The following is a 23485-nucleotide window of genomic DNA, read 5'->3' on the forward strand; positions in this document are numbered from 1 at the left end:
GAATGGACTCAGAAAGATCTTTAAATCGCCTTATCTGAACTGTCATAAAGTAGACTTTGAGACATACATCTGGTAGTAGTCCAGTTGTGACTAAAAAAAAAATTTTTAGATTTGTGTTTTTATCTTTGGGTAGTAACAGACTCCTCCTAAAGCCTCTGTTAAATGTGTCAGGCGTACGAGAGGCAGTCGCTAATTGTAGCGTATCTGTTCGCAGTGAACACGAAGCCACTGACGTTCGACGAGGTGTACAACCAGTCGAGCCCCACCAACTGCACCGTCTACTGCGGGGGCCTCACCAACGGTCTCACCGAGGAGCTCATGCAGAAGACTTTCTCGCCCTTCGGAAACATACAGGAGATACGCGTCTTCAAAGACAAAGGATACGCCTTCGTGAGGTAAGTACATTAAAGTACGTAGGTTTGCCTCACAAGGGAAACATTCTCGATGACCTTATGAAACGTCCCCTTACAACAATTATACAGGACTGTGCTTAAACTGACACACAATATTTTTAGCGCAACGCAATCTGACTTTCAAAAATCCCTACAAAAAAATGGCCCTGACTAACATTAACCTGTACCTTTCACAAATCACTTACCTCACAAAAATCTTCGTTACTCAAGCTACTGCAGTACAGCGAGCGCCACTACTGCCAGCTAAATAAAAGATTCAAACTACGGAAGGCACTAACTACTAATAGCGATAGTTAGCAAATGAAAGATTTTAATACAGAACAAACAATGTATTTACCTTAATAGTGTTGAAAAACGATAATATACATAGCAGTTCATAATATCCAGCATTACAAATTTCAAAACTCCGCCATCTCTCTCCTCACATCCACCACTCCTGGCGGCTCACCTCCAACTGCGCAACGCTACGCGCTGTTCACATCCAGCTGCCGCCGCCCAACACTACAATGGCAGACAACAATGAAAACTAGCCACAGACTGCACACAGCACAGCCAGTGATTTTCATACCGAGCGCTACGTAACGTTGCCGATAAGAAAACATAAACAGCCTACTTACAACCTTACCAAACTGATACAGCGACTCACTTCGGCGTCTGCGTCACCGTTGGCCTCCAGCGAACATTCAGGGCGTTCTAGGTCGAGATTGTTATGTGTGGAAGACAATGCCCAGTTGGACTGCGCGCCGCTGTAAGATGCGTGGAGAGGGACAGTCGGTGATGCGTGTCCGAGAGTGAAGGTTGGGCTGCGGCCCTATGTTCGGCAGAAAGCTAAAGTTTTTGGTAGTAACAGCATACATATAGTTGTGGAACATTTATTAGAATTGAACAAGTATTTGTGTGGTCTCAGGAAGCATTGCTACGGAATTATTTTTGAGGAATTACGAGGATCATTTACAGATGTCGGGGTGACTTCACATACGCTGATCAGCCACTGTGGCTCATGGCAAATTATTCGTTTGATTTCATACATCGGAACTTTTATGAAACGAACTCGTCTGTGGCCGAGCTTGAAGGTTGGGCTGCAGGCGTATCTGCGGAGAAAAGTTAAAATTTACTTTCTCATTTAAACGGAAAGTGTGAACATTAGCCGGCCGGGGTGGCCGAGCGGTTCTAGGAGCTACAGTCTGGAACCGCCAGACCACTACAATCGCAGGTTCGAATCCTGCTTCGGGCATAGATATGTGTGATGTCCTTAGGTTAGTTAGGTTTAAGTAGTTCTAGGTTCTAGGGGGCTGATGATCTCAGCAGTTAAGTCCCATAGTGCCATTTGAACCATTGGTGAACATTAAACAGGGTGCTCTTACAATTTGAAATAATGATTATGTAACTGAACGCTCTTGCTAGTTGGAGAACTATTATTAATTTAGTACTTTATAATAATAGCAAGCAGAAGACTGGTTGGTAGGTGCACAGGTTAGATGGTAGCCACCTGTGTTTCTTATGAGACAACTAGCTCCAGTCATACGAATTCCGTTAATTCTGAGCGAGCAGTTAGTGGAGGGGTAATCTGCAAGCCGAAAGGGGGTATACAAGTTTTCTTAATCATCTAACACTGCGGTGTTCAAAATAGTACCCACTGCTCTCAAATGGGCATTCCAGATTTCATGATGGGCGGCAGGCGGTAGGGATTTTAAAAATATTTTCAATTTATTTTCATTAAATTCTGACGTAAAGTATTTGGTAAGTAATTTAATATGCTGTAACATGCTGCAAATCTGCCTTGTAAATTTTACAAAGTATTGTTACTGCTCTACTTTATAAATCAGCATTACTGTGGAACTGATGGGAGGTTAGAAATTTGTACTAGTAGCAGGGATACAAAAGTGGGTGGTAGATAAAAAAGCCTGACTACCAACGATCTAACATAATGTGGCGGCAGGTGAAAGAACAGAAAAAGAGAGAATACAGGCATGGTAAAAGAATGAGAGAGAAGGAGCTAATTGGGTTCTGCAGTACAATTTGTTATACCCACACATTTGTATAAGCCGACTGATTACAGCTCTGTCTCACGGGTTTTGTAGTCATACGTTACTACTTCTACTGTCTTTTCTGAAATGCGCTATTTTACAGTTCTGAACATTTGAAACAAGTTACCAGTCTTTTCTCCAGTTCGAAGTCTTATCAAGATCTGACTAAAAAATTGTGCGTCTCATTTTCAGATAATACTTCATTATAGTAACAACTTCGAATGCAAGAATCAGAGGTTACTATTAAAATAGATTGCCAGGTCATAAACGTACAATATGAACAACGAGGATCCCATCACACTTCCCAGGCTACCCAAACGAATCGAAATCCTACATGTACATCCACACAGTGCAAATCACTGTTAAGTTCATGGCAGAGGGAACTTCCCATTGTAACATTTTTAGGGTGCCTTTCTTTAGGCTAACAGCTTATTCAGTAATCGTTGGTGATTTTCGCGGACACAGTTCTTCTATCATTTTTATATCAAACGAATCCACCAGTGCCAAGATTATTGATACATTTTTTTCACATTTGTGCCCTTCTCATATTATCTGCATTGTTTATTCATTGGCTAGAATCACGTTAATGAATGTAGCAATGAATCGGAATCTTATGATGATCTTCAAATTACTTAGCAGGTTGATGGAAACCTCTATCAAATATATCTATGTAAGTCTTTATTTCATGGGCGTGATAGAAACGCGAGTTGGGTTTAACGTGATCGATGCTCTTGGAAACCATGCTGGCTGGAAGGTTAGAGATATCTCACTTTGTTTGAGCTAATAAAAACTTACGTTCTAGCATTCCACAACTGATGGACGTAGATGAAATAGGATAGCAGCAGCACAGGAAAACCTCATCCGCTCCACACTTCCCTGTAGTTCTCTCTCTCTCTACCCCCCACCTTCTCTCTCTCTCTCTCTCTCTCTCTCTCTCTCTCTCTCTCTCTCTCTCTCTCTCTCTCTCTCTCTTTCTCTCTCTCTGCGCACAGGCCCTTTCCAGTGTGACATAATAAAGGTAATAATACTCGACCTATACTGTAATCTGAGATTATTACTGTTGACAAGGGTCTTTACTGTTTCCTAGATCCGATTGCTTTATTAATATTTATGAATCTACCGCGTGGTTTACGATCATATGTTTTCCGGTCTACGTTCGTCTCTGTATTACGGCTGCGTCAGACCTCGAGTGTAAATCTGTTGTCCATTTTATTAGCGAAATAATAAGTCGATGAGGCTGTACCGGCCAGGCCATCCCGGCGAACCTCTAGTGGTTACTGCAGCGAGGAGCGTATACGTATAATAAAATAACGTACGGGCTTGAAGCGGGGCCCTTGAAGGAAACATTAGTTTTTATTGGCGCGCTGTTTGACAAACTATAAAAAGACGCCATAGGGGATGTTGACGCCCCTGTAAAAGGCACGTTTATGGAGCACTCGGGCCCGAAGCAGCGGCCGCAGGTAGCCGGCTGTAAACAGAGCCCCGCGGCGCCTAATGAAACCATTAAAGAGGCCGCGGAATTTGCAGCCGCGCGGAATGGGCATTAGCGCAGAAAATTTGCTCCTCTGGACCTAGGCGCCCGCGCACTGACAGGTGGAAGGCGCCTTGCGGAGATCAGAATAGCCCCCAAACTCAGGCTCCTCCAGCAACTGTATCTCTGGTTCTATGTAACAAGCTGTTGGACCCAGCGTTTAGCTCAATAAAGTGAAGCGCCAAAGAAACTGGTATAGGCATGCGTATCAAAAAGAGAGATAAGTTAACAGGCAGAATACGGTGCTGCCGTCGGCAACGCCTATATGACACAACAAGTGTCTGGCGCAGTTCTTAGATCGATTACTGCTGCTACAATGGCGTGAGTCTGGACGTGGTGTTTTAGCCGGCACACGAGCGATGGGGCACACCATTTCCGAGGTAGCGATGAAATGGGGATTTTCCCGTACGAGTATTCCACGAGTGTACTGTTACTATCAGGATCCCGGTAAAACATCAAATCTCCGACATCGCTGCGGTTGGTGAAAGATCCTGCAAGAACGGGACCAACGACAACTGAAGAGAACCATTCAACGTGACAGAAGTGCAGCCCTTCCGAAAATTTGCTACAGATTTCAGTGCTGGGCCATCAGTAAGGGTCAGCGTGCGAACCATTCAACGCCCAACATCATCGATATGGGCTTTCGGTGCCGAAGGCCCACTCGTGTACCGTTGATGACTGCACGACACAAAGCTTTACGCCTCCCCTGGGACCGTCAACACCGACTTTCGACTGGGAACATGTTGCCTGGTCGGACGAGTCTCGTTTCATATTGTATGGGGTGGATGGACGTGTACGGGTATGGAGACAACCTCATAATTCTGTGGACCCTGCATGTCAGCAGGGAACTGTTGAAGCTGGTGGAGGCTCTGTAATGGTGTGCAGTTGGAGTGATATTGGGACCCCTGATACATCTAGATACGAAGCTGACAGGTGACACGTACGCCAGCATCCTGTCTGATCACCTGCATCCATTTATGTCCGTTGTGCATTCCGACGGACTTGGGCAATTCCAGCAGGACAATGCGACACCCCGCACATCCAGAATTGCTACAGAGTGGCTCCAGGAACACTCTTCTGAGTTCAAACACTTCCACTGTCCACCAAACTCTCCAGACATGGACATTATTGAGCATATCTGGGATGCCTTGCAACATGTTCAGGGATTTTCACCTGCCTCGAGATGACTGGGTGTTTGTGTTGTCCTCATCATTTCATCGTCATCCAGGAAAGTGGCGCAATTGGACTGAGCAAAGATTGGGTAATTGTATGGGCGCTGATAACCACGCTGTTGAGCGCCCCACAAACCAAACATCATCATCATCATCTGCAACATGTTCAGAAGAGGTCTCCACCCCTCGTACTTTAGGGATTTATGGACAGCCCTGCAGGATTCATGGCGTCATTTGCCTCCAGCACTACTTCAGATATCAGTCGAGTCCATGCCACTTCTGAGGGTTTGCGGCGGTCCTGCATGGTATTAGGCAGGTGTACCAGTTTCTTCGGCCCTTCAGTGTAGTATGGCATGTGGCAGCTGCATGTACAGGAGTTGGACAAAAATATGGGGACATTACCACCCCTAATGCGCTGTAGCAAAACTGTTTGCATTCAAAAACGCTTCCAGTCCTCTCGGAATCGGTAATACAGGTGCTGTATGGTTTTGAGGGAATGTTATACTAGTCTTACTATAAAATAGTGGCAAGTTCATTTAACAATGAGGGAGGTGGATAGCGATCACATAACCTCCTCTCCAAAGTGGACCACAAAGGCTCAACAATACATTGAGTTTTGTTGATGGTCAGGGGAGGTGAGAAAGTTCATGCTCGTGACCGGTCCCGAATGATGCGAGCTGTGTGAACAGGGCCTTGTCGTCTTGGAACACGGCATCACCACTGGGGAGCAAACACTGAACCGTGAGATGGATCTGACAGGCCAAAATGTTCACGTAATTCTTGGCAGTAATGCGACCTTGCACAGTACTCACTGAATCCAAGGAACCCGTGCCCTAATCATCGCCGAACACTCAACATGTTTCACTCTTGAGCGGTAAACAAGGCCAGAAGGTGGAAAGATTATGAGACAAGTCTTATCCAACCAAAGAACATTCTTCCATTGCTCTATATTCTAGGTATCATGGTTTCGGCACCATATCTTCCTGTTGCGGGTATTTGGATCACTCATGAGGGTTCTGGAATTTCGTCTCGTCCTGAAATTTCCTGCTTCTTGAGTTCTCTTTATGTTTTGATGCTGACTGAGTTCGTGAATGCGGCATTTAATTCTGCAGTGGTTTTTGTAGCTGTCATCCCCTTATTTTTCGTCCCAATCCTCTTCAGTATCAGTTCGTCCGGCACTATTACTCAACACATTTCTGTCCGCATTGTGACATAGCAGATGATGTTTTCCCGCTTTCCCTATGTGCGGTATACATCTTCGATACGGAACATCTTGAAAACCAAATATTTTGGCTGCCTTGGTTACGGAACCATCCATCATACGAGCAGCAACAATGTTTCCACGTTGTAGTTCACTTAGCTCCGAGATACTGCACTCATAACTAATCACAACTCTGTTCCAATCACGACTGACACTTGCAACTTAATGAGGACACTGTGCAGGTGGCGTTCAGGGGTCAAATTAAACAGTGAAATTTGCAGGCTTGGCTGGCATTTACATTGGTGTTCAAGCATGCATTTCTCGAGCTGTTTCCATATTTTTGTCCAGCCTCTGTACTTGCACATATCGGGGTCTGCCATATTTAGTAGCGAAAACTAATTGGGTCTATTGGTGTACTAGTAAGGAGCCTGAATGGTAACCGAAATGTTGGGGACTTGCAGACTACGGACTCCTTCAGTCTGATGATTTTTCAGGAACGATACGTGGTTCGTGTTCCACGCGAACCTGTAGGCCCTGTTTTCCCGGTTTCATAATGGGGATAGATTAGGAACACTCAACTCACACAAGTGGCGTCTAATTGAAAGACTTGTATCAGGTCGTTGAGCCTGCAAATTTATTTTTTTATTAATAGAGAATACCGACACGAGTGTAGGTAAATAATAATAGGAGAAAAACCTTCCTAGTAAAGATGGGTCAGCACACAAGTCGTTTGTCAGATCATTGCTTATGTGTGGTTACCACCCACCACTGGCTTCAGTATTGTCGTCCTTGTATTTGAAACGTATACTTGTCGATTAAGTCATCATCAGATACACTCTTTACTACTCTTTATAACTGGACATTTTGTCTATGTCTGTCTGCATTTCCACGAAGATATTTTTCTGTAGATATTTTCATCAGCGAACAATCTGCTACCGCTATTTAACCTCAGTCACAACAGAAAAAAACACAGTTTAGGCGTTATTTGCGGTGCGCTGATTATTGATTAAGACGACCGCGTTTTACAGACATGAACAGAAGTACTAATTAATCATGGCAAAACGGTCGATAAACATGTTTGGTCGCTGTAAACAGCAACCTGACAACGTAGTTTTCGCGACAAGAGGCTTCAGAAAATGCTTCAGGGAGCTCTTTCAGCGTCAGATTTTTACTCAGCCTCAAGCTTTCAACAACTTCCTCTGTCGGTATCGTAAGGAAACTTCAGTAGGCCGTTTGGTACTTCTAATTCAAGTACACTACTGGCCATTAAAACTGCTACACCAAGAGAAATGCAGATGATAAACGGGTATTCATTGGACAAATACATTATACTAGAACTGACATGTGATTACATTTTCGCGCAATTTGGATGCTTAGACCCTGAGAAATCAGCACCCAGAAGAACCATCTCTGGCCGTAATAACAGCCTTGATACGCCTGGGCATTGAGTCAAACAGAGCTTGGATGGCGTGTACAGGTACAGCTGCCCATGCAGCTTCAACACGATACCACAGTTCATCAAGAGTAGTGACTGGCGTATTGTGACGAGCCAGTTGCTAGGCCACCACTGACCAGACGTTTTCAATTGGTGAGAGATCTGGAAAATGTGCTGGCCAGGGCAGCAGTCGAACATTTTCTGTATCCAGAAAGGCCCGTACAGGACCTGCAACATGCAGTCGTGTATTATACTGCTGAAATGTAGGGTTTCGCAGGGATCGAATGAAGGGTAAAGCCACGCGTCGTAACAAATCTGAAATGTAACTTCCACTGTTCAAAGTGTCTTCAATGCGAATAAGACGTGACCGAGACGTGTAACCAATGGCAACCCATACCATCACACCGGGTGATACGCCAGTATGGCGATGACGAATACACGCTTCCAATGTGCGTTCACCGCGATATCGCCAAACACGGATGCGACCGAGATGATGCTGTAAACAGAACCTGGATTCATCCGAAAAAATGACGTTTTGCCATTCGTGCACCCAGGTTCGTCGTTGAGTACAACATCGCAGGCGCTCCTGTCTGTGATGCAGCGTCAAGGGTAACCGCAGCCATGGTCTCCGAGCTGATAGTCCATGCTGCAGCCAACGTCGTCGAACTGTTCGTGCAGATAGTTGTTGTCTTGCAAACGTCCCCATCTGTTGACTCAGGGATCGAGACGTGGCTGCACGATCCGTTACAGCCATGCAGATAAGATGCCTGTCATCTCGACTGCTAGTGATACTAGGCCGTTGGGTTCCAGCACGGCGTTACGTTACCCTCGTGAACTCACCGATTCCATATTCTGTTAACAGTCATTGGATCTCGACCAACGCGAGCAGCAATGTCGCGATACGATAAACCGCAATCGCGATAGGCTACAACCCGACCTTTATCAATGTCGGAAACGTGATGGTACGCATTTCTCCTCCTACACGAGGCATCACAACAACATTTCACCAGGCAATGCTGGTCAATTGCTGTTTGTGTATGAGAAATCGGTTGGAAACTTTCCTCATGTCAGCACGTTGTAGGTGTCGCCTGCGGCGCCAACCTTGTGTGAATGCTCTGAAAAGCTAATCATCTGCATACCACAGCATCTTCTTCCTGTCGGTTAAATTTCGCGTCTGTAGCACGTCATCTTCGTGGTGTAGCTATTTTAATGGCCAGTAGTGTAGCTCCTCCACTGGCATGCTGAGTGCTCGCCGTTTCAATACTCCTACTAATGAAAAAGCGCTGATAGTGCTGGTAAACGAACCCAAAACCTCCGGAGTCAAACATGCTGGCTACTGAGCTCTGGAGGTGTTTTGCAGTCTAGTTTTTTAATATATGGCATGCTCCACATCCACGAGAATCACTTTATTTTTGGGTCTCTGGAACGAAAACTGAATCCAATCTAATCTATGCAAAAGTAGAACATCAGAGGTCCTATTACTCCTCCTTGGGGTACACACAATGCTATTTTTGTTTCTGTGCACCTCGATGTCAATGGGAAGCTAACATTTAATTTCGTCCACAAGATCTGCGATTAGCGGAAGGAACCGTATTCCCAGACGAGGTATTCTGAGTGCATGGCGCACGTGCCGGGACGCGCGCGCCCCACTTGTGCAGCTAGGCCACGGTGCGCTGGGGCCAGAACCCCACCGGTGTCTGCGAGACACGCGCGCTCATCTTAATAATTACGGCGCACGGGGCGGGCTTACAAGGACGCAGTTTCCTCCCCCTCTCCGCCACCCCAGTCGCCGTCTCTTATGACGTCGTAACTCGCGGCGGCCTTTTTCACTGTGTCGACCGCATTCATTAAGACCGCAAACAGCCAGCGGGCGCGCCCATTACCATAGCTTATCCCATGAAAACTTGCGCTACGAGAGGGAGGCGCGCTCGATATGAAACCTCGGCGAGTCCTCTCAGTTGGCCCAGAAAATTCTGCACCGCGCGGCGTCGCGCGGCAGCTGCCGGTTTTTTTTTTCTGTTCTGCCGGCACCAACTCCCACCTGGCCGCCCAGCTGACTTAAAAATACAGACGGTCGTCAAGTAAATACAAACACCTAGGATCTAGAGCACAGCGTTTTCTTGACGCTACATCACTGACCATTCTTGCTCGGCATCTACAATGTAAGAATTAATCTTCAGTAGATTATCAGTGTTTACAACGACGTTGGAGATAATGGCAGACCTTGATTGTCTGACAAATATTTAATTGCGCTGTTCTGAAAGTAAACGTCCGTTCTTCCGCCTTGACTCTTGTATTGGGGCCTGCTTGGAAATATTAGATGATGAACACGTTTCTAGGAACGCTGCGATAACATCACGGGTAAACTAACAGGTTCAGGGATCTGCTCCAGTAATTAATGTTCGTTTTTAGGGTCCCGTAACTCAACTGTTAAAAACAGAACTCTTATAGCATCACTTGGGGCAACGGCCTTGCCGCAGAGGATACACCGGTTCCCGTGAGATCACCGAAGCGCTGTCGGGCGTGGTCGGCACTTGGATGGGTGACCATCCGGGCCGCCATGCGCTGTTGCCATTTTTCGGGGTGCACTCAGCCTCGTGATGCCAATTGAGGAGCTACTCGACCGAACAGTAGCGGCTTCGGTCAAGAATACCATCATAACGACCGGGAGAGCGGTGTGCTGACCCCACGCCCCTCCTATCCGCATCCTCCACTGAGGATGACACGGCGGTCGGATGGTCCCGGTAGGTCACTCGTGGCTTGACGACGGAGTGCTTTATAGCATCTTGTCTGTCTGTCTGTCTGTCTCTCCGACTACTACGCCCCGTTTTTCTCAGAAATGGGTACAGGCATCATGTTGAAATTTACGACATGTAGTAAGTCCAATGATCCCTTGGAGATGTAAAAAAATTAAGCTTCTTCGTCAGTTGTATTGTTGATGTATATTATATCACAGGAAATATTCTTTTTTCATTTGTTCTCCGTCCGTCTGTCTACCCGTCTGTTAATTCCCCTTTTCCTCGGGAATGGGTAGACGTATCAAGCTGAAATTTGTGTCAAATACTGAGGTTTACGGATCTTTGTCGAAGTAAAACATTTAAGATTCTACGACAATTCAATCAAAGGATATGGCCACTTAACGTCACACATTTTGGTACTAGCTAACTCACTTATCAAAACCTTTAGGGTAATTCATGTTGATCATGAGATTAGGTAAGAAGCAAGGTGCTACTGTACAGGAAAAGGAGAAAAAATCCGGAAAGTGTTAATTTGTAATCATATCGCACGAAAAAAAATTTTTTATGTTATCTGACAGTTTGTGTGTCCGTCAGTTAAGAGCCCCTTTTCTCATAAACTAGTAAAGCAAATTGGTGTCTATGGTCCCTTGCCGGTGTAAAAAATATATAAGATTCTACGTCAATACAATCAAAACATACAGCCATTTATGCAACGTATTATAGTATGTTGCCAGTATCGATATCCGTAACAGACAAAATTCGTCGAAATTCTTTATTCCCCGGATGGATGAACTACCTCTATACATAATTAAGTTGCTACGAAACCCTGGGTTAGCGAGTCCTACTCTCATTCTGCAGGACTGTTTCCTTTTACCGTTGAAACAGTGACAAGTATTTACGGTCTAGTTGAGATTATCTGATTTCCTAGTACGCGTTAGCAATTAGTTGTTGATATGAGTCGAACTACCGCTGAATGCTTTCTTAAGACATAGGTTTAAAAATGTAGTTGTTTCACCACGTTGGTCCCTATTAAGCCCGACAAATGTAGATTCGACCCTACGACCGTACAAACATACAGACAAATGGTATGTCTTCCATAGGTTTCCTAGTCACTGGTATCCCCAATGACTCTCCTCGCACATCAGCTACCTACCATCATTTCATTACAGAAATACACAATCTGACACTTCAGCATCTTGGCTGTATCTATGCATAAACCTAAATTGCAAAGTTAACACCCTAAGCATGCTTGGTTAGACATTAGAATGTATCTAAAATCCCGAATCTTCTCATGTGAAATAAATGCATAAGTAATTTAATAATTCGCTCTACTATTAGGAGGGACGGTGAATACCTGCAACTAATCAACTTCTGTTTAACCAGTTCTCATTATTCTGGGGTTTTCCAAATGCGATCCTGTGTTATAGTATATGTGATGGATTTTTCAGTCTGGAGGAGCTACTGCTGGATAGTTTTAAATAGAAGAGTGTTACAGAGGTGGACACTTACAATGAAGCAATCGACAAATCACAGTATCGGCGTACGAACCGTCACCGACGTTGCTATTTCTAAAATAGTGCCCATAGCGCTCCGAAAACCAATGATCATCCCGTTTTGCGACACGAATCACCTACTTAATTCGTACGTAGCTGCACTGCACTACTTTTGTACAGAGAGGCTGGAGGTTTTCTGACTTTTCTACCTCACCCGAGAATGGGATTAATGTACGGGAATAGGTGAACAAGTAGATTCTCTCTTCCTTGACTAACGAAACGTTTCGACACTGTACCAAATCGAGACTGCTGCCTAATATGTTAGCAGACATGCGACTGGCAGGAGAGCAGGAGAGCTTCTGTAAAGTTTGGAAGGTAGGAGACGGGGTACTGGCGGAAGTAGAGCTGTGAGGAGGAGGCATGAGTCTTGCTTAGGTAGCTCAGTCGGTAGAGCACTTGCCCGCGGAATGCGAAGGTCCCGAGTTAGCGTCTCGGTCTGCCACACCGTTTTAATCTGCCAGGAAGTTTCACAACTGTATGAAGCTTCTTGTGACAATTTCGGCATTTCAAAAAAGCGTTTTTCAGCTAAGACGTTATGAAAGTTAGAGATACTCTCCACGATGAAGAATGAGGATAATTACTCTTATCTCGCTTAGATCAGGCAAGCAAACACATCTTTCACGCCAACAACCTACTATACGTTTTAGGATAGATTAAGATCATTAAACCGTGCCTATTCTGATTTAAATGTTTGAAAAATTTAATATTGGTGATGTAATTTTTACTACTAAAGCCTTTAAAATGCTTTGATGTTGGTAAAGAAAAAATGTTCGTGTTTTTGAATATACGAGGTGCATTCAAGTTCTAAGGCCTCCGATCTTTTTCTAATTAACTACTCACCCGAAATCGATGAAACTGGCGTTACTTCTCGACGTAATCGCCCTGCAGACGTACACATTTTTCACAACGCTGACGCCATGATTCCAAGGCAGCGGAGGAGGCTTCTTTAGGAGTCTGTTTTGACCACTGGAAAATCGCTGAGGCAATAGCAGCACGGCTGGTGAATGTGCGGCCACGGAGAGTGTCTTTCATTGTTGGAAAAAGCCAAAAGTCACTAGGAGCCAGGTCAGGTGAGTAGGGAGCATGAGGCACCCTTCAAAGTTATCATCACAAAGAAACTGTTGCGTAACGTTAGTTCGATGTGCGGGTGCATTGTCTTGGTGAAACAGCACACTCGCAACCCTTCCCGGACGTTTTTGTTGCAGTGCAGGAAGGAATTTGTTCTTCAAAACATTTTCGTAGGATGCACCTGTTACCGTAGTGCCCTTTGGAACGCAATGGGTAAGAATTACGCCGTCGCTGTCCCAGAACATGGACACCATCATTTTTTCAGCACTGACGGTTACCCGAAATTTTTTTGGTGGAGGTGAATCTGTGTGCTTCCATTGAGCTGACTGGCGCTTTGTTTCTGGATTGAAAAATGGCATCCACGTCTCATCCATTGTCACAACCGACGAAAAGAAAGTCCCATTCATGCTGTCGTTGTGCGTCAACATTGCTTGGCAACATGCCACACGGGCAGCCGTGTGGTCGTCCGTCAGCATTCGTGGCACCCACCTGGATGACTCTTTTCGCATTTTCAGGTCGTCATGCAGGATTGTGCGCACAGAACCCACAGAAATGCCAACTCTGGAGGCGATCTGTTCAACAGTCATTCGGCGATCCCCCAAAACAATTCTCTCCACTTTCTCGATCATGTCGTCAGACCGGCTTGTGTGAGCCCGAGGTTGTTTCTGTTTGTTGTCACACGATGTTCTGCCTTTATTAAACTGTCGCACCCACGAATGCGCTTTCGACACATCCATAACTCCATCACCACATGTCTCCTTCAACTGTCGATGAATTTCAATTGGTTTCACACCACGCAAATTCAGAAAACGAATGATTGCATGCTGTTCAAGTAAGGAAAACGTCGCCATTTTAAGTATTTAAAACAGTTCTCATTCTCGCCGCTGGCGGTAAAATTCCATCTGCCGTACGGTGCTGCCATCTCTGGGACGTATTGACAATGAACGCGACCTCATTTTAAAACAATGCGCATGTTTCTATCTCTTTCCAGTCCGGAGAAAAAAAATCGGAGGCCTTAGAACTTGAATGCACCTCGTATGATATTTTCCATTTGTCTACAATATGTGGAAGAGGCGGAGGACATATTAAACTTAATACAATTGTATAAAATATAACATCTTTGGACAAAACAATATCTAGTAAAAACCTTGGTTTTCTCAGATCATCACGTGTAGTATAACTCCCTCAGGCAATTGGCCACTCATTATTGCCACCAATCTCGTGATTTATTTCTTACTCCAACTTGTCTTGACCATATTTTGCTCACCATCAGGCAAGTACCGAAATAATGTCGAATTAACTGTTTGACAATTTACAATGTAATCTTGTCGCACTCACTTTTTTAAGAACAGCTGAGGCTTTGAAAGAGAGAGAAAGTGAGATCCACTATCAATGGGCTGCATCTTGTTAACTGTGGAGTTTCCTGGCGAGTTACGGTTTCCGCGATACGAGCTGTATTTGTGACGTATTTCCTGATGGGCCCACTATACTACATTGCAGAACTGCGTCACTACGTCACAAGTCCTGGGTACTAACCAGCTTATCTTTAAATGATACTCGGTCGCCTGTACGCAATTTTCGATATTTTGACGGTAGCAGGGAAAATTTGCAGAGAGCGAAAGGTTATTAACGTTGTCAAAGGACATAAAAAGGAACTAGCGGTTGACAAGAAAGTGAGATAGGACTGTAGCCTGTTCCCGTTCTTAATCAGTCTGTATAAGGAACAAACAATTAACGAAACCAAGCAGATATTTGGGAAGAGAATTTAAGAATAGGGAGATGAAAAGCTTTGAGGTACAAGAACAACATTTTAATTTTGTTAGGGCCAGAAAAGGACCTCGAAGATCAGTTGAAAGGACTGGGTATTGTCTTGGAAAGAAGTTATGAGATAAATATGAACAGAGATACAACAACTGTAGTGGAATGTTGTCAAATTGATCAGGCGTAATGAGGGAACTGGATTGGGAAGTGAGACTGCAGATGGTAGCAAGCTAACAGACGCTATCTGAAGTAGAGAGAAAATAAAATGGGGACTGGCATTCGGAAGAAATGTAATTGTGAATAAGAGAACTGTGTTAACACTGATTACAAATTTAAATGTTACAAAGTCTTTTCTCGAGGAGTTTCTCTGGCGTGTATTCCCCTATGAAAGTGAAACGTGGACGATGGATAGTTCAGACTCGAAGAGAATAGAAACTTATGAAGTACGGTATTACAGAAGAGTAGCACACTGGACTCGCATTCGGGAGGACGACGGTTCAATCCCGCGTCCGGCCATCCTGCTTTAGGTTTTCCGTGATTTCCCTAAATCGCTCGAGGCAAATGCCGGGATGGTTCCTCTGAAAGGGCACAGCCGACATCCTTCCCCATCCTTCCCTAATCCGATGAGACCGATGACCTCGCTGTCTGGTCTCCTCCCCCAAACAACCCAATTACAGAAGAGTGCTGAAGATTAAATAGCTAGATCTGATAACTAATAAGGGGCTACTGTATCGAATTCGAGAGATAACAAATCGATGGCGCAACTTGATTAAAACAAGGGATCTGTTGATATGTCACATCCAAGGGGTCGTCAGTTTTGAGAAATGTGTGTGTCGTAAAAAATTGTAGAGGGAGACGAAAGCTTGATGATAGCAAGCTAGTACAAATACGTGTAGTTTGAAATAGTTAAGCAGAGACTAAGAAATTTGCGCGGCGTAGAGTAGCATGGAGAGCTGCATCAAACAAGTTTTCAGGATGGAGATAACAGCAGTAATAACTGTCTCGGTTCAAGATTTTTGTGATAGTTTTCATGATCGCCGTGGTCGATTTAGTGGTGGACGACTGGTTTTGTTCAAGATGCGGTTCGACTGTTGGCTAGTGTAGCGCGAGATATCGCGTACCTCCTCTAGGATCGTCGCCGTCCCAGTTGGCAGCGGACTTTTGCGATCCATTCTTTGCGGGAGCGCCCAGTCCTGCCGCGGAATTAGGCGCGGCGGACGGCGGTAACGAGGTTAGCGCCGTGACAAGCCTGGCCTGTGTTATTTATACCGCTCTGAGCCGCCATCAATATTTCAGAGTCGCTGTCAGATCTTCCGCGCGCGCGCCAATCACAAATCTGGCAGCTCGACGCGGTGTCCTGTCGATTACGTCAATCAGCGGTGCGCGCGCGCCCAGGGGATTTCCCGTCCGGGTGTGGGGCGGGGCAGGGGGGCGGCAAGAGGAGGGGACCTCGCGCCATTCGCCGTCTCTGGACAACACCCTCTGCCCGGGTTTCCCTGCTAATTTCAGACAGCTAACGCCGCTGAGCAAGTTGTGTGAGCGACCGATGCCGCCGACCGTACTTTCGAGGTAGCTGATGTTGTGGATGGTCTTCACGAATTTTGGAAAATTTTTTTTAAGTATATTTTTAAACCATGAGTCACACAAATGGTATTATTAACGGTTTAGACTTATTACCAAGTCATCATGAGATCATTTGAATACATTAAAATCGTATCACACCTCTCCCAAACCGCGATAAATCAGCAAAACTTCTGGCTGTTACATACTGGCATCACAGATAAAGAAACTTCGAGTAAACACTGTCCCTATTCGTGCATGCGATGTAACAAATCATGGCTGCGCTAGAATCAGCCTCAAAATTTTGATTACGAGGTTACAGTGAGATCTTAGGCTGCCTGTAGGGCGTCAGGGAGACGTCGTATTTCATGGGGCAGTTATTATATCATACTTACGATGATTCTTCCGACTCGAAGTACTTAGGTACGAAAATTGTTTCAAAGTTTCCAGATGTAATAAAAAAGTAAAAAATTTCTGTTGATACATTAATCAGTGTGTGATCAGTGGTTCTCAACATTTCTGAGATCATTACCCCTGAGTGCAACATATATTAGCTCATAACTCCCCCACCCTCCCACCCCCTGCACCAACATTACACCCTATGTATGTTATGTATCTATTAAACTGGGGACCTGGAAACGACAGAGGCTTCGTCCCGCCGTAACCCGCAGTGGTTCACAACCCAACAACAGGCCACAGCAGTCCACCCATCCCACCACCGCTTCACACCGAGCCGAGGGTTAAGGTGCGGTTCGGCCCCCCCAGTGGATCCCCCGGGAACGTCTCATACGAGATGAGTGTAGCCCCAAATGTTTGCGTTGTAGATTAATTATGGTGTATGTGTACGTGGAAACAGTGTTTGCACAGCAATTGCCGACATAGTGTAACTGAGGCGGAATAGTGGGTACCACTCCTGTCTATCATATAGATTGAAAAAACTTTTCTTAGAATAATTTTCTTTCTAAAATGACGAAAGACAATAAAAATATATAGCTTTAGTAGTGGGTTTTACGAAACTAATGACCCAATGAGACGGTTCATACTGCTTATTTCTAACAACGTATTTTATAATACTGGTTTGTTCTCATTCACTGCATATCATAAATACCTGCTCAGCACTGAACCATTCTAACACAGTGAAAACGTGAGTAAAAACATTCTTAACTGGTACTTTGGTTAGAAAATTGTCTTTTATATTCTCCATAAGCTGCAGTAGCATTTCCGTTGCAAAACCTACACAAAAATACTATACTGTCTTAAGCGGCATTTGTAGATACGTGTGGCATTCTTAAATGATATAGCAGGACCAACAATCACAATGGCAATCGCAGTTGAAAACTCCAGTTGGGGAAAGTCAAGAAAAACTTCAACTTCAAAACAAAAATGACCACCAATAAATAAACCGTAGCAACTGGAGCACGAAAAGGTGAAACGAAAACTTATCTCTGTAACCAGCTGAAAAGTCAGTAGCCAATGAAAACTGAACACATGTTATTTGGAATGTTCTAGATTGGTGTATACTAACACCACCTAAAATATTTACTGTTTCTCCTGAAACAGCTTGTTTATGCGATTCGTTATGTTGTACTATGGCGAGTAGCCTCTGGCATGTATTTCACCGTGAATTCCAGATTACGGAAGTAGATACATTATTTACATAAACAATAAGAGAAACTGGACGAGATATGTCCCACAGCTATAAACTGTGAATGGCATACCAGGGGCCAGCAGAAGGAAACTCATAATAATCTCTATTTCTGAGAATCCCTCATTTGACACACAGCTGTATTGTCACTTTATTACACAACCAGTTTCAGTCACAAGTTTTTCAGTTCCTTTTTTGTTTCATTGGTATCATACGTAAAAATCTGTTTTCGCAATTATAAACCCAGAATGCAACGTCCTTTAGCATATGCTGTATTTGAGTAATGGTGAAGCAATTCCCAGTGCATCGTGAGTGCTATCTATACCTGCTCAGATAATAAAACTAAACCGCTCCTTTCCCTAGCGACCTTTGCTTCCACCTCACCCTATACCCCCATTTACAATCAGCCGTGGTAAGATAATGTGAACTGTAGTACTTACATACAGGCCGCAGCGCGTCACGTCACGAAGGTAGACGTGAGCTCGGTCGTTCGCTCAGCTCAGCAGACGAACTGCATTTCTACACCTGTTAACTCGTAATTAATTATTTCCACATAAGCGAGAATTGCATCTTTTACTGGAATTCGCTTTTGCGGAGTGTTACTTTTATTAGTCCTACAACGCTCGAGAGTCCATAGGCCTACTAATAATTTGTTATGGCTGTACAGAGTAAAATAAAATTAAAATCATGCCAAAATGACTTATCAGTTGCATGAGGCACCACATCTTCTATGATATGAGGACTGTTAAGTAGAAGAGACTAAATGCGGTACACTTTTCAGTCACAACACTATGACCCCCTACGTAGTAGCCGGCATGTCCACATTTGGCACGGATAACAGCGGCGACTCGTCGTGGCATAAAGCTTTGGTCGGTCGCTGATGGGAGGTGGCACCACAACTCCACACACAAGTCACCAGATTCCCATAAATTGCGATGAGGGGGGCCATGAGCTCTGACGTCACGTTCAGTCACATCCCGAATGTGTTCGATCTGGTTCAGTTCTGGCGAGTTAGGGGGGGGGGGGCAGCACATGAGTCGGAACTCGCAACTGTGTTCCTCGAACCACTCCATCACACTCCTGGCCTTGTGACATGCCGGATTTTGTTGAAAAATGCAACTGCCGCCGGGAGGCATGGTCGTCATGAAGGGGTGTACGTGATCTGCAACCAGTGTACGACAGTCCTTGGGTGTCATGGGGCCTTGCACGAGTTCCAATGCACCCGTGGATGCCAATGAGACTGCAACTGAGGCGGAAAACAGAAGCTGACAAACGCAATGCTAGGAAACAACGGGAACTCCTGAAGATAAGCAATGCTACAATGCGGAAAAATCTGCAAACCCAGAATTGACGTCTACAGTCACTTAGGATCCCACAGAAACTAAGTTTCGAAGAAGACAACCATACTCGTTAGCAAGTGATAGCCCATTATCATACCTCTTAATGAGCAGATACTGATTAAATTTTAAACTTGAGAATTCGGTCAATAACTACATGAAATACTGAGAAACAAATTTTTGTTGTCACTGAAACCGTTATATAGCCATCCTGCAACTGGGACATTGTGATTGTTTGGTAACATACGGAGAAGAGCCAAAGAAACTAGTACACCTGCTTAACATCGTGTAGGGCTCCCGCGAGCAGGCAGAAGTGTCGCGACACGACGTGGCATGACTCGACTACTGGATGAAGTAGCCTGGAGGGAATTTATACCATGAATCCTGAAGGGCTGTCCCTAAATCCGTAAGACTACGACGGGGTAGAGATCTCTTCTGAACATCAAGTTGCAAGGCATCCCAGATATGCTCAATAATGTTCACATCTAGAGAGTTTGGTGACCAACGAAAGTGTTTAAACTCAGAAGAATGTTCCTAGAGCCACTATGTAGCAATTCTGGTCGTGTAGGGGTCGCATTGTCGTACTGGAATTGCCGGAGACCTTCGGAATACACAGTTGATATGAATAGATGCGGGTGATGTGACAGGATGCTTACGTACATGTCACCTGTTAGAGTTGTATCTAGACTTATCAGAGGTCCATGTCACTCCGACTGCACACGTCCCACACCATTACAGAGCGTACACCAGCTTCGACAGTCCCCTGCTGACATGAGATTGGCTCCACATCCGTACACGTCCATCCGCTCGATAAAATTTGAAGCAGGTTTCCAGGCATCAACAGCCCAATGTCGGTGTTGGGCCCTGGCGAGGTGTGAAGCTTTGTGTCGTGCAGTCATCAAGGGTACACGAGTGGTACTTCGGCTCCGAAAGTCCATATCGATGACGTTTCGTTGAATGGTTCACCCGCTGACACTTGTTGATGGCCCAGCACTGAAAACTGGAGCAATTTGCGGAAGGTTTGCAATTGTGTCACGTTGAACAATTCTCTTCAGCCGTTGTCGGTCCTGTCCTTGCAGGATCTTTTTCCGTCCGCAGCGATATCGGCCATTAGTTGTTTTACCGGTTTCCTGATATTCACGGTTCACTTGTGAAATGGTCCAGGGGAAGATCCCCCTTCATCGCTACCTCGGAGATGCTGTATCACTTTGTTCGCTCGCCGACTATATCACCACGTTCAATCTCACTTAAATCTTGATAACCTGCCATTATAGCAGCTTTTTAATATAGGATGGGGCCCCTCCACGCCCGCACCAACGTGGTGATCAAACCAAAAGTTCTACTGTCACCTCCGTAATCATGTTAGTTTTTTAATCAGGCGTCACAGGATGCAGGCTGTGATGTTATCCACGCGTCTGGGTAAGATTACTCATTAACATGGTCCATCAGGAGATAGAAGTGGTCGAAAACGATTGAAGGGTAGCGGTTGTAAGGGCAGAGGAAAAAAAAGTGCCAAGGCCAGCGCCGAGGGAAAAAAACCTCTGCGACAGTAGGACGGGTAGTAAGGGCATTAGCGGCTTGCTAGCTGCGACAGAGCATGCAAGGTGAGGGAAGGTTAGCGTGAGGTATCGTGCAACGTTACCTATGTGCTGCGTGGTCATTAGCTGGGTCAGTCTGGGTGCTGCGGCTGGGCTCGCTTGTAGTCTCCTGGGCCGGCAGCAGACACTTATTGTCTTATATAGGCGTTGCCGACTGCAGCGCCGTTTTCTGCCTGTTAACATGTGTCTGTATTTGAATACGCATGCCTGTACCAGTTTCTTGGGCGCTGCAGTGTATATGGTAAGTGTTCGGATTGAAACAGGGTGGAATTTTGAGACCCATGTGGGCAGTTTCTTTATTTTGGAAGGCGTCTGCGGTGTGAGGTCGGCTGAATCGAGAGGTGCGCAGCGGCGGTGTGGCATGGTCCCGGCGCCTGTGGGGAGCAGCGAGCGGCGACCCTTTGTCGGCCGTTTGCATCACAAAGACGGCCGCCGGCACTGGCCGCTCTGTTTGATCGCCCGCATTGTGCGCCGTCTGACAATATTGTGTCTGAGCGCGCCGGCCAACAAATGCTTTGTTCTCTCGCGACGAGCCCCCGCAGGTGTGTTTATTGCATATGTTTGGTCCGCTACGGAACCGCCAGGCCGGCAGCATGCAGAACTCACGCGCCGCAGCACACAGCCATTTCCTCAAATTAACAGATTGTTCAGATCGGCAGCAGCCGTTAAAAAGAGTCAAGTTTAAACGGAGCATCTTCTTCGTCTTGAGGCGCTCAGGAACACATGACACGCCGCCGTCCTGCAGTCTGGAACCGAGCGACCGCTACGGTCGCAGGATCGAATCCTGCCTCGGGCATGGATGTGTGTGATGTCCTTAGGTTAGTTAGGTTTAATTAGTTCTAAGTTCTAGGCGACTGATGACCTCAGAAGTTAAGCCGCATAGTGCTCAGAGTCAATTGGATTGGCGCTCCACATTGTGCTGAGGTGATTCACGGTTGGTTGGTTGGTTTGGGGAAGGAGACCAGACAGCGTGGTCATCGGTCTCATCGGATTAGGGAAGGATTGGGAAGGAAGTCGGCCGTACCCTTTCAGAGGAACCATCTCGGCATTTGCCTGGAGTGATTTAGGGAAATCGCGGAAAACCTAGATCAGGATGGCCGGACGCGCGATTGAACCGTCGTCCTCCCGAATGCGAGTCCAGTGTCTAACCACTGCGCCACCCCGTTCGGTGGTGATTCATGTGAAAAGGTTTCCAACGTGATTATGGCCGCACGGAAGGAATTACCAGACTTTGAATGCAGAATAGTAGTTGGAGCTAGACACATGGAACAGTCAGTTTCGGAAATCATTAGGGAATTCAGTATTTCGAGATCACAGTGTCAGAAGTGTACCGAGACTACCAAATTTCAGGCAATCGCCGCGGACAACGCAGCAGCCTCCACATAACGACTGAGAGCAGCAGAGTTTGCATAGAAGTGTCAGTGCTAACAGACAAGCAACAACGCATGAAATAATTGCAGAAAGCAGTGTGGGGCGTACGACGAATGTAACTTGTTAGGACAGTGTGCCGAAATTTGGCGTTAATGGGCCAGAGCAGCAGACGATCAACGCGAGTACCATTGCCAACAGCACGACATCGCCTGCAGCGCCCCTTCTGTGTTCGTGATCATATTGGTTGGACCAGAGACGACTGAAAAACCGTGGCCTTGTCAGAAGAGTCCTGATTTCAGTTGGTAAGAGATGATGGAGGGTTCGAGTGTGGCGCAGACCCCGTGAAGCCATGGTCGCAAATTGTCAACAAGGAACTGTGCAAGCTGGCGGTGGCTCCACAATGGTGTCGACTGCGTTTACGTGGAATGCTCTGATCCTCTGGTCCCACTGAACTGATAGTTGACTTCAGATGGTTGGGTTGGGCTACGTGGAAACCAGTTACAGTCATTCATTTACTTCGTCTTCCCAAACAACGATGGCATTTTTGTAGATGACAATGCGCCATATCACAGGGCCACAATTGGAGCGATTGGTTTGACCAACGTACTGGACAACTCAAGGGAATGATTTAGCCACCAAGATCACCCGAAATAGATTCAGTCGAGAGGTTCGTGCACAAATTCCTGTACCGGCAACACTTTTGCAATTATGGACTGTTATAGAGGCAGTACGGATCATATTTCTGGTCGCAATATCCAACGAATAATTGAGTCCAAGCCACGACGTGCTAAAGCAGGTCCGACACGATATTAGAAGGTAGCCCATGACTTCTGTCATTCACGTGTACATGTGTGTACTAACATTTCTGTTTCTGCTTTTATATTAACTGAAATTAATGCAGACAGTATACTCTTCTGAACAGCATCCGTAGCAGCTTGTGTGTGTGTGTGTGTGTGTGTGTGTGTGTGTGTGAGAGAGAGAGAGAGAGAGAGAGAGAGAGAGAGAGAGAGAGAGACAGGGGGGGGGGGGGAGAGGGAGAGACAGCTTATTTGTCTGTATGTTTATGTGAAACACC

At 45.6% G+C, this 23485-nt stretch overlaps 1 protein-coding gene across 1 annotated transcript in view; it reads left to right on the plus strand.

Moving 5' to 3' along the window:
- LOC126187963 (cytotoxic granule associated RNA binding protein TIA1) overlaps positions 1–23485 on the plus strand; it is a 1542843-nt gene that overhangs the window by 1417809 nt on the left and 101549 nt on the right. Inside the window, exon 5 of the mRNA XM_049929345.1 lies at positions 215–395. Within this exon, the coding sequence (XP_049785302.1) occupies positions 215–395 (181 nt within the window). The remainder of the gene's footprint in view (positions 1–214; positions 396–23485) is intronic.

This window comes from Schistocerca cancellata, chromosome 5 (assembly GCF_023864275.1).
Source record: "Schistocerca cancellata isolate TAMUIC-IGC-003103 chromosome 5, iqSchCanc2.1, whole genome shotgun sequence".
In the NCBI taxonomy this organism is placed as follows: Eukaryota; Metazoa; Arthropoda; class Insecta; order Orthoptera; family Acrididae; genus Schistocerca; species Schistocerca cancellata.